Genomic DNA, 12,480 nt, shown 5'->3' with positions numbered 1-12,480 from the left:
GCAAATCTCTCGTGCATTCATAACTGCAAGTTACAAGATTATCTCAGATCAATCCCAGTTTGAGTTACTCACACACCTGGTGTTTCATTCTCTGTGCTACTCTGAGTACTCAACAGTTGGTAGATTGTATTTGTCCCCCAGTGAATAAAAATAATGAAAGCAATTAGTTCCCAGTGTTTGGAGATACATACTCTTCCTTTACAGGAAATCTAAACATTTTACATAAGTAGCTGACATTAAACTGTCACAATCTGCTACAGTTGCAGAACTCTGTATTAAACATAATGTGCGCTACTATGCCAGTGTGGGTGGACAACATAATCAGGCATCCTCGGCAGCACCTAAATGTGTGAGCAACCTACATACTGTACCCATTTAAAAGGACCTATTAGCACTGATCGTGACAAGAACTTGTCTTCTATAAAAAAAACCAATGAAAGGTCCTAATTTGAATTTTTGATTCACACACCTTTTATGCATGCATGACCCCTTCTTCTAGATGGCCTCATTGTGGGTCTGTGTCCTGCATGACTGCCTGAATGTTACATGGAGCCGAGGGGTAGGTGCAAAGATATTGGCTGGTATACAGAAAATCAAGCATTTGGGGTATGGTTTATGGCTGTATAAAGAGGCCTGCTTTATGCCATGATTTGGTACTGAGATTGGGTGGATCCTATCCATCATGAATTCATGCTTGTTTACAGACATTTACAATCTACATGAATATAGGAGAAGAAGCTAGCATCTAGCAGCAAAGAGACATGGAGGAAAAAAATCTCCAGTTAGCATTCCAGCTCTGGATGCCCAAATTTCAATCCCTAGTCTTCCCTTCCTCCTCCAAGTTTTGGGAATGATTAAGCTGGAAATCAGCCCCAGGGGTCCAGGTCCTAGTACCGTTGCTTACATAGATGCAAGTCAATGAAATCATCTCAGAGCAGAATTTGAGATTTGACTGTTAACTGGCTAAACTAAAGGCATTGAAAACTACAGCACTGGCAAATTTTAATTGATACTGTGAAATAGGAAAGATGCTAGCAAGTTATAGGTCTGCCACAGGTCTGTGCTGTAAGTTCTCCTGCTGCAGTCTTGGTCATTACAAATAACAGGCTTCATAACCTCTTATAGACATGTATAACTTTAAACACAAGCTCATCCATGGAAGTCAATGGGATGGTTCAGATGAGTAAACTTAAAAATCCCTAAGTGAGCAGAACGGGGATACAATTTGCTGCAGCCCACTGCATTCTTATGACATGAGCTAAAAATCAGGATAAAACAAGCACTGCCATATGTCTCTATTTCTTTTCCTACAGATATCTATTAACTGTGTTGCAATGTTTTTATCTAATATTAAGAATAGATTAAGTGTAGTACCATGTTAGCAGATTTTGTACTTATATGTTTCAGGTTTTTGGTCTGAAGAAGTACATTTCTTTTGTAAAAATACTGTTAGGATTTCTTATGGAATCTTTGCTAAATAACATACGAATATAGCTTCTGCAATAGTATTAAAAACACCTTTTTCACAATGAGAGAAATATCACTGCAGAGAAAACCGTTAAGAAACACTTTCCTCTTTTCTCCTCCTCCTTCTCCCCTTCAGTAGCTGAAAAGCCAATAAAACATTTCTCCACCTCCCACACATTTCAGAACTGGATCTGTGTGCATTTACCCAAAGCATGCTTTCAGACTCGGGAGAGGTGAAATAAATGAGCTTGTGCACTAGGGAACTGCACTTTCAAACACAATTCTACACTTTTATATGGTCTTGCTTATACGCTACGGGTTTTAAACATTTTTGATCAACTTCGAGACAGCCTGGGGAAAATGTCTTGGATACACTTGCATTTGGCTAATCAGACATTATATGAATCTGTAAATGGTACAGAAGTGAGAGCTGTTGCTGACAACGATACCGTAGATCCAAGATGGGTTGAAGACTCCTTTCCAGGATTAGAAATACTGTGCACTATTTATATTACCTATGCTGTGATCATTTCAGTGGGTCTCCTTGGGAATGCTATACTCATCAAAGTCTTCTTTAAGATTAAATCAATGCAGACAGTTCCAAATATTTTCATAACCAGCCTGGCTTTTGGAGACCTGCTACTTTTGTTAACCTGTGTGCCGGTTGATGCAACACGCTACATTGTGGATACCTGGCTCTTTGGAAGAATTGGCTGCAAGCTGTTGTCCTTTATCCAGCTAACTTCAGTTGGAGTATCAGTGTTCACTTTAACTGTTCTCAGTGCTGACAGGTGGGTCTGAAGCAATTTGGTTTGTTAAGAAGTACTTGTGCATGAAGTTCAGAATGAGTGAGAAGACAGAATCTGTCCCTTTGCGTTAATCAGTAACGTTTTGTTCTCAGATAGAAAAGCATGATGTTAAATGATCAGACTAAAATCTACATCTCTTTCCAATTAAAAAAAACAAACAATGTAAGCTAAAAGTCAATATTAACTGAAAAAGTGGCAGAATTATTTATATGCAAGACAATTTAGAAAGAATTTTGAAAAACAAGCCTGACCTTTTAGTACTTTGAAGCATGTAGAAAACATATTTTTCTTTAAACACATCAAGAAAGATAAATGATTTAAGGCAGGGGAAAGATTGTATATTGGTGCTACCTAGTGGTGCCTGGAAGAAGTCAGGAGGATGAACAGTAGAGATAAGAAGATGATTAATGACAACGGGAATTTTTCCATGAATTTTACTCCATCAGCTTCGGATGGGGCCCTAAGACTCTAAGAAAACACTAATTGCTTCTTAAGATTGTTACTTTCAAAACTTTTTACAATTTGATGGCTATTACAATGCAATAATAATTTTCATCTTGACTTGTGCTTACTATAATTTTGATGCCATACTGCTTTATTTCAGTATTTTCATTGTTTTGGACTTCTAGTTACTGTACCTTTTCTAGTGACATTTTAACTCATAGGTCCTGAAACTAGAATTCAAATTAGACTGAAAGCTTTACTATTACAGCATGTAAGCCTCCATCTCACTGACTTTCAGTGTTGAAGAATACAAAAGGTTTTTGAATGCTAGCAAACCAAAGTACTATCTACTCTATGTAGTCACTACTACAAAATTGTGACACCATCACCATGGCATGCCAGCAAAGAGAGTCAAAGGATCACATCCCCTGTTGACATAGCTGGGCTTGCAAAACTGCACATGTAGATGCAGCTACACCAACAGAAGAGTGCCTGTTGTTCAGAAGGGGGGAAAAACCTCTTCTGCTGGCATACCTTAAGTTTGATAGAGGGCTCTGACAACATAGCTATAACAGCATACCTACCGTGGCTGCAGTTCTGTAGTATAGACAAGCCCAAATAGTAACTGTGTGAAGTAGGCAGCCTGTAAATCCCCAGCAACACAACATATACTATAGAATTAAGTTGACCAGAATAGCAATGGAGAATGGTGCGATATTGATTCTTCCTGGAAGCCATAGTATAATTGCTTTACGTGATATTTTTAACCCAGTAATCCTATGGTTAAAATCATTCTGGAAGCAGGAGCATAAATGAATGAAGATGCCTGGAAAAATCTGGGATCAGGAGAGTTGTTATGACTGATGTTCTCATCTGCAGCTCTGTTTCTGAATTTGCCTGGAGGTGAGACAGAGAACAAGGTCCTTACCTAGTACAATATGACACATCTCCACTGCCCCTCTTCCATCCTCTTGAGCCATGCCTCCTGCTTCACTATATCCCCTTTCACACCAGCCTGTTGCACTTTCCATGGATCTCCTCTGCCTCACCCAAGATCCACCCATTCTGAGACCAGGGAGAGTGGTTCCATCTGCTGCTCAGGGCCCTCTGCCCCATCCTTCTAATTGCCACTTCCTCTCTTTTTCACACTTTCTCCTGCCTACACGTTCGCCTTGACATTCACCATACATTCCTGCCATTCATTTTGCCTGTCTGACTCAGTCCAGCTCGCACGGTCCCACAGGCAGGAATCAAAAGCAGACCAATGTGTATTGATAAGTGCTAAAATGGACTTTAAATGTTGTTCCATAACTGCCTAAAAGCTGTCATGAGTGAACATGACCTGAACGGTGGTCACAGGGATGTGGAGAGATACAGCTATGATACTGTGCCCTAATGCTTGAAGTTTCATGGGCTTACGCACAAAATTTTGTATAGGGAACCCAAGCCAAGGCTACCTTCAGCCTGGTCCAAAAACAAGAACAAAGGAGCTGCAGACCAGGAATGGCAGCCACTGCAATTGGCATGGCAGGAGTTAGAGCTGCCCCAGGTGCCATGCAGTTGCCCCTGCTAGGAAGCTGTGCTGCTATGCCTCTGCTTGAGACATCAGAAAAACAAAAATCTCTTCACCTACTAAATCCCTAGAGTCTATCTCCAGTACTAACCTGATCCATTGATTTCCAAGGCTAGATCTGGGAGCTTCTTGGATTACTGTTCTGCTGAGTATTTCCCTCACTCTCCTTTGTCTTCTACTGATACACCAGCCACATTCAGCCTCCCAGTTACATTGAGGGATGCACACTCCTTCATCAGCTCTTAGTCTGTATATTTGCTCATTTACCTCTCTTTGCAGCTCTATAACTTCAGTATATACAGTTCTGTCTCAATACTAACCTATAATGCCCTCCAGCCCAAGCACAAGAGGACAACCTCTTCTCAGCAAGACCTACAAAGCCAAAAGCAATTGGAGCTTCCCAGCCAAGTTATTTGGGAGATAAGATGAATCAGGGGAAGACTGTTTCAGGTAGACTACAGACAACAGGATTTAAGTAGATGCTTAAAATTTATCCTTAGGTTTTCAACCTCATTTATGGAGAAGCTAGTATCACTTTATGTCAGGGGTGGGCAATTATTTTGGGAGGAGGGCTGCTTACTGAGTTTTGGCAAGCCATCAAGAGCTGCATGACAAGCAGCCAGGGGCAGATAAATATTAATTTTCTAATTTTTTTAGGGGCCCCTCAGGCTGGATAGAATGGCTTGGTGGGCCACATCCGGCACACAGGCCACATTTTGCCCACCCCTGCTTATGTCATAACATAGAAAAACAAATGCACATATATGTATAGTGTACTTGAAAATAAAATGTACAAAATTAATCTCATGTTAATTGCCAAGGTGATTCTATTAATCTTAGTTTAGATGTAGTAGGAATGCATTTGCCTCCAGAAGTTTAAATTAACAGTGCTATAAGACTAATGATGCTGCATTAACTCTAACATGTTGCTGTTGGTTATGTTTCTAGGTACAGAGCCATTGTGAAGCCCTTGGACCTGCAGACCTCAGATGCTGTTCTGAAGACCTGCTGTAAAGCTGGCTGTGTCTGGATTGTCTCCATGATGTTTGCTATCCCAGAGGCTGTATTTTCAGATTTATATTCATTCAGCAATCCTGAGAAAAACATATCTTTTGAAGCATGTGCCCCATATCCCGTATCTGAGAAAATACTGCAGGAAGCTCATTCTCTGGTCTGCTTCTTGGTGTTCTATATTATCCCGCTCACTGTCATTTCTGTCTATTATTTTCTTATTGCCAGAACGTTATACAAAAGCACATTCAACATGCCAGCCGAAGAACATGGCCATGCCCGCAAACAGGTATGTAGGACCAGGAAGTCCAATGTCCAGCTTTTAGAAGTTTAACATATGGATTGAAATCTTAACTTTTAAATGGAAAAGGCTTGCATATAGAATATAAACAATAGACAAGTAATATGCCTCTGTGACATATAATCTATAGGAACAGACAGTAACAAGGCATTTAAGAATATATTTAGGTCATAATGACTTAACTTTAAACATGTCCTTAAGGGCCCAAGTAGACAGGAATGAGTTTCTCTTTGCTGAATGGGAACCGTACTGAACTCAGAAGTCATAGCACCTTCCACTGCATTCTAAACCATCAGAGAAAGAGCCTTGAAATTGTCCAGACTAGAATTTAAGGGTGTGATGTGAACATGTGCTAGCAAACACATCCTTTCTTTAAATCCTAGTTCAGACAAGGCCCCAACAGCTACTATCATAGAATCATAGAAAGTTAGGGTTGGAAGGGATCTCAGGAGGTCACTTCTAGTCCAACCCTGTGCTCAAAGGACCAGCCCCAACTATATCATCCCAGCCAAAGCTTAGTCTAGCTGGATTTTGAAAACCTCCAAGGATGGAGCTTCCACCACCTCCTTGGGTAACCTGTTCCACTGTTTTACTTCCCTCCGAGTGAAAATAATCTTCCAAATATCTAACCTAAACCTCCCTTGCTTCAACTTGAGCCCATTGCTCCTTGTTCTGTCATCTGCCACCACTGAAAACAGTCCAGCTCTGTCCCCTTTGCAACCCCCCTGCAGGGAGTTGAAGGTTGCTATTAAATCCCCCCTCAGTCTTCTCTTCTCCAGACCAAATAAGCCCAGTTCCCTCAGCCTTGTCTCACAAGTCATGTGCCTCAGCTCTCTAACCATTTTCTTTGCCCTCTGCTGGACTCTTTCCGATGTGTCCACATCCTTTCTGTAGCGGGGGGCCCAAAACTGGACACAGGACTCCAGGTGTGGCCTCCCCAGAGCTGAACAGAGGCGAAGAATCACTTCCCTTGACCTGCTGACAACACACCCACCAATGCAGCTCAGTATGCTGGTTGCCTCCCCCATTCAGTAAGGGACCCATACTTTTCCTGATCCTCCTCTTGCTACTGACATAATTGTAAAAACGCTTCTTGTTACCCTCCACATCCCTTGCTAGCTGGAACCCCAATTGCGCTTTGGCCTTCCTGACTTTATCCCTGCATGCCCAAGAAATGCCCTTATATTTTTCCCTAGTTATTTGTCCAAGTTTCCACTTCTTATAAGCTTCTTTTTTGTGACTTAGTTTAGTGAAGAGTTCCCTGCTAAGCCAAGCTGGTCTTCTGCCATACTTGCTAGTCTTCCTGCACATCGGGATGGTTTGTTCCTGAACTCTCAGTAAGGCTTCTTTAAAGTACAGTCAGCTCTCCTGGACTCCTCTCCCCTTCAGTCTGGCTTCCCAGGGGAAGACAACAGTGAGAGAGAGCGGGGTTTCAGACTTCAGTTTTCTTCACTTGAAACACAATGCCCAAAGGCAAAAGAACCCCTTTGCATTTGCTTTATTTTCTGTTTCGTTGTGAAGATGCCGTTTAGTAATTTTCAGGTAATTTATCAAGAGTGATTTTCATTAAGCTCAGAGCCTTTTTGGTAGGAGCACTAATTGCATAAATGTGTCATTAACTGTTACTAACACTAGATATTATTTTTCCTAGATTGAATCCCGCAAGAGAGTTGCAAAAACTGTGCTGGTGCTGGTTGGTTTGTTTGCTTTCTGCTGGCTGCCTAACCACATCCTCTACTTATACCGCTCTTTCACCTACCACTCTTCTGTAGATGCCTCTACCTTTCATCTCCTAGCTACTATTTTCTCTCGGGCTTTGGCCTTCAGCAATTCCTGTGTTAATCCCTTTGCTCTTTACTGGCTAAGTAAAAGTTTCCGCCAACACTTTAAAAAGCAAGTTGTGTGTTGCAAGGCAAGACTTCCTACACGGCCTCCTAGCATTACCCACAGTAACACGCCAACCAGAGCCCTATCAGTCACAGGCAGTACACACGGCTCAGAAATCAGTGTCACTTTGCTAACAGATTATAGTATCACAAAGGAAGAGGAAAGTGTTTAGTTTTTCTGCCATGGAGAGGGGGCAGAAACCATGCATTTCCCACAAAGATACCAGTGCATCTGGATCCAGCAAGGAGCTGCAGGTAAAGAAGCTGGTGTGCCCCTTGTACTCCCTGCGGGGAGATCTTCAGCAGGAGTTCCTGATACCTTCCGTTACACAATCAAACCTGTGTGTAGGGAAAAGAGAACTGAAAATGCAACCTGGGCTCAATCAAGAGGACAGCACATGTTCCTCGTGAGCACTGTGCATCTTTCCCTGAGGTTCCTGCATTGAGCTGACAACACAAAATTCAGCTGAGCGGAAGGCATATTTTTGTATTGGCTCTGAGTTTGCAGAGCTAGAGAGTTGTGATTACGGGCATTCCTTTTTTGGAAAGTATTTATATTGTCTTTCCTTAAAAAAAGAGAAATAAGCAAGTTTTCATAAAATGGCAAACCAGGTTTTTTGTTAGCTGTTGCATCGTTAATGTCAATGGAAATACACCAGCATAAAACTTCAGTGTTATGGAGAATCAGGCTTTGGAGGTCTCTTACTTTTCAGGTTTTGACACAGAATATTGTCTTCTTGGCCTCCTGGATATTTTTCTTGGCCACAGGATATTTCTTCTTGGCCTCCTGCACAGTGGACATTCCTGTGGGGAAGGGACCTGTTCAGGGCATCCTTGAATCTCACTGATCCTCAGCTGCTAGTAAATTCTTGGATGTTGGAGTGACTGTAGAATCAGCTTGACCCTGGCCAGCCCAAAAGGAGGTAAATATAAAAGTGGCCTAAAGTCATGTTTGCTTTCCCTCTCCAGTCATTCACTAAGAACAGTTTGGCTGGAGCAGGAATTGGGTCCCACATACCTTAAATAATACCTAAAATAATGCTCCCCGCACCCCACATCACACACACAGTTTTTCCCTTTCATGTACAGTGAAATAAAAAAAAGGCCATGGCTTGTTAGTCATCTAAATTTGGAGTTTAAACTCCATATTTGCGTGTCCTAGTTTATTAATGCTTCTGGACAATGAATCTGTCACGTGTTTCTGAGCCCTAGAGATTTTCTGTGCTGTAAGCTAAACCCTGTACTTCAAAATCCTTAGGCAGTCCTCACAACAGTCTTTGAAAATAGCAACTTCTAAGATTCACTTTTTTTCTCAGTTTGCATGTGGCTACTTTTGCTTTGTGTATACACTGCTGTAGATAGTCTTTTTGGAATTGTATGCTGCTAGAAATGTGTTTCCACTGCACATTGCATGTGCGACATTTAAGGATTGGCTATATTACTGACTTAACCTCTCTGTTGCCTATAGTATTTGTTGTATTAATTTTACCTAACTCAACCCTCATGATATATACTTCAGAGTGATATATTGGCTAACATCTACTTTTATCAGTGCAATCTGATGTTATCACTCCTTGTATTCATATAACATAACCACCCAGCAGTAACAAATACAATTTATACAGGCTACTTAAGGAAGAAAGGATTAAGTCTTTCTTGGCAGCCTTGGATAGCCCCATTCAAGTTCAGGGAGTTGGATGGGCATGCTGGACATGGTTTGGAAAAGGACTGTGAGGTGACAGATCAAGTGGATTTGTAATTAAAATCCATACCACATTGTAAAAGAAATAACATTGCAAAATATGTAGGGATAAAATTCAAAGTATGGACTCAATCCTGCAAAGCCTACCTTAATCACAGAATCAGAAAATTAGAGATGGAAGGGACCCTGGATGGTCATCTAGTCCATCCTGCCTGGTCCATCAATGAAACCTTCACCACCCTGAAGCAAGATCATCCCTAACCAAATCATCCCATACAAATCCTTGTCTCACCTAAAATGACACAGTTAGTCCTGTTGTAGAATCACAAGGCATTACTACCTTGTGTCAGTACTTCTTTCATACAAGAGAGTTTGTACACTGGGTCTCTATATTGCTCTGTTGTGTAAACGAGATGTAAAATCTTATAGTAGTGCATGGGGTTGTGTTGCATGGAAGCTGTGATTTCATCTAGTGAAGTTTTATTTGCTCCTGGATGAATTCTGCTCACATTTCATGGTTCTGGTAACTATACAGGCCTCAAGCCAGCATGAGGTTTCCATGGAACAAAAGTACTTTGCTGTGTTGGGGCCAAAGTCTTAGCTCATTGCACATATAAGTTCAGGCTGAGTGCTTAGGGCAGTATTACTCAGATGAACATTTCAACTATTTACCATTGAACGTATTTCTGGCATCTCTTCCCTGATAAAGGGGAATTTTAGTTAAATGATTCTTGACTTTCAATTTTGTGGAACATGATTGTGCCAGTCACTTTATTTGCCCATTTCTAATTATATTTTATATATTTTAAACCAAAAAGTTTTAAAAGCTGACTCTTATAATATAGCTGCTTTTTAGGTGTTGTAAACCTTTCTAGCTTTGATGATATAAGTGTAAATATTGTTAAAAACAGCTGCTATCAATATATTATCAGCATTATAATTTGTGCTTATCATACTGTAAGATACTGATTTCAGTTTGAAACCGTGTTTTGGTCAGAAAAATAAACCAAATAGTGTCAAAGCATGCCTATGCTGTAATGAGCAGTGTATCCTGTAATACTAAATTTCTTTCACAAATATTAGTACCATGTCTTCTGGGCTTTCTTAAAAAGCATAGTTTTGCTTTAACTCATTGAACATGGACTACCTGCTGACAGTCACATGTTTCTGCTAAGAATATTACAATTAAAGAATAAGCTAAAATTACAAACAAGTGCAGCCTTTGTACATTTGAATCAGTGGCACTAATGATTACAAAGTGCACAGGTTCTATGCAGTGGCTGACACTTGCTCTGCAGCAGATGATCTATTCAGCAGAAAAGTGAGCTGTTTCATGGAAGCAATTTTCTTTGTCAAGATACGTAATCGTGATCTGAGTTTCTGACATAGTGGACCTGATCCTGTCAATCTGACACAGATAAAAACTTGCACTGCCTACCACTAAAATGTGTGTATGTAAAGACTGAAGAATCCAGGTCTGCTGTAAAACACAGCCAAGACTAACCTCCCTGAAGATTCATTTAGAATTACTGCCTCTTTGGCTAAATGCCAAAGGTATTTTCCTTTAAAAATATGACTATTCTGTCCAGCTGAGTTCTTAATGAGTGACATCCTGGTCCTGTTGAAATAAATGGCAACACAGTTAATGTAGCACAGCTATAAGGTCACTGACCTGTGTTCCAATGTATTTAACATAAAATATCTGGAGTAGAGATGCTTGTGTCTATCTTTGCAGATCTAGCTCTTAGCTGCATTTGCCAAAAGGCATGAATATGGGAAAGTCTACATCACACAGGTATGCCAAAACAAAGTGAGAAGTATAACATGTGAATTATAACATTCAGAGGGTGCGTCTACATAAGATGCTTTACTGTGCAGTAAAGCAAATTACTGCGCAGTAAGTATCACTGTCTACATGTGCAGACCCTTACTGCACAGTAATTTGTTCTACTCCACAGTTAATTTGCCACCTTCAGTTGCATTTGCAGGTAGCAAATTAACTGCTGAGCAGTTACTGCAAAGTCGGCACGTGTAGACAGTTGACTGGGAGCAAATTTGCTCCCGGTCAGCCAGGCAGCATGGGCAGGAGATTGATCCCTGCCTCTGGGAGCTGCCTGCTGCTGGGGTAAGGGGTTATTGTCCCAACCTGGGCTCTGCCACCGGAGCCCACCACAGCAGCAGGCAGCTCCCTGGGGCAGGGAGCAATCTCCCAGCCCCTACCAGAAGACAATTTGTCTCCTTGCTCCATGCTCCCTGTCAGCCCCTGGGCTAGCACACAGGGGAGCCTGGAGCACCCCCTGGCTGCTGCAGGGAGGTAGAGCAGTGTGGGAGCAGCCCTCTCCAGTCTTCTCCAATTGGGAACAAACGTGCTTCCAAATGCCCACTTGTAGAGATGCCTGTTCAGGGTGGTCTTACTTTGCAGTAAATTACTGCGGAGTAAACCCATCCAGCAGCATTTGCACGTGTAGATGCTCCCAGTGACAGACCTACTGTATTTAGATGTCTTTCCCAAACAGATATCAGAATCAGATTTCAGAAATGCTTAGAATATCGCAATCTTAATTTTAATGAGTTCAACTGAAATCAGGAACAGTGTATATCAAATTGCATTAATCGGATCACCGGAATTCTTTCTTCAACTTTCTAATCTAGATGGTGTTGATCTTCCTGGATTAATACAACAATACATGGACAGTGCTCTACCTGACATATGCCTTAATATTTGTACTTAAAGATATGAAAATATAATTTAGAATAATAAAAAAAAAAAGATAAATTTGAGAGGTGACACCTGTGAAGCTGTCATCTTGTAAGTGGTTGCAAAAACAGTCTTTAAACCGCTATGTCATGGTTCTGCCAAGAACAAATTCTTGAAGCATGAAAGATGTCACTGACTAGGTTGCATGTTCTTTGTACGCCAGCCAAAGGTTATGAAAAGCCTATATTTATCCCCGCAGCAATCTTATCTGACAGTCCGTTGACCAGCAAGTTAACTGCTGTCCGTCTCTCTTTTCAGAGCTTTATAAAGCTCCGGATTTTGTCTTTGATTATACTATCATTCCAGTGTGTATGACAGTAAAGATATATTTGCTCCAGGAATATTCAGTGCCGGAAAGCTTCTAGACTGCATGTCCTACCCATAACAGAGAAGAAGGTTGCTTTGCAGCTGCAGTCAGCCATCAAGAAACCAACCACTGTCTGCTTGCATAGATCTATCCAAGTTTTCTTTGATAAGAAGAGCTAAAATAATGTGTATAAATACTTGTTTTGCCATCTTATGCCAAAAT

At 41.1% G+C, this 12,480-nt stretch overlaps 1 protein-coding gene across 1 annotated transcript; it reads left to right on the top strand.

Moving 5' to 3' along the window:
* Window positions 1-1,673: 1,673 nt before the first annotated feature.
* On the top strand, window positions 1,674-10,275 carry BRS3 (bombesin receptor subtype 3). Its single transcript, XM_006268564.3, has 3 exons — window positions 1,674-2,258; window positions 5,242-5,593; window positions 7,257-10,275. The coding sequence occupies exons 1-3, from the start codon at window positions 1,828-1,830 to the stop codon at window positions 7,662-7,664; spliced, it is 1,191 nt and encodes a 396-aa protein (XP_006268626.1). The 5' UTR covers window positions 1,674-1,827; the 3' UTR covers window positions 7,665-10,275.
* The last annotated feature ends 2,205 nt before the right edge of the window (window positions 10,276-12,480 follow it).

Source organism: Alligator mississippiensis, chromosome 8 (assembly GCF_030867095.1).
Source record: "Alligator mississippiensis isolate rAllMis1 chromosome 8, rAllMis1, whole genome shotgun sequence".
In the NCBI taxonomy this organism is placed as follows: domain Eukaryota; kingdom Metazoa; phylum Chordata; order Crocodylia; family Alligatoridae; genus Alligator; species Alligator mississippiensis.
Note: the sequence above shows the minus strand (reverse complement) of the source record. Positions and strands in the feature narration are given on the sequence as shown.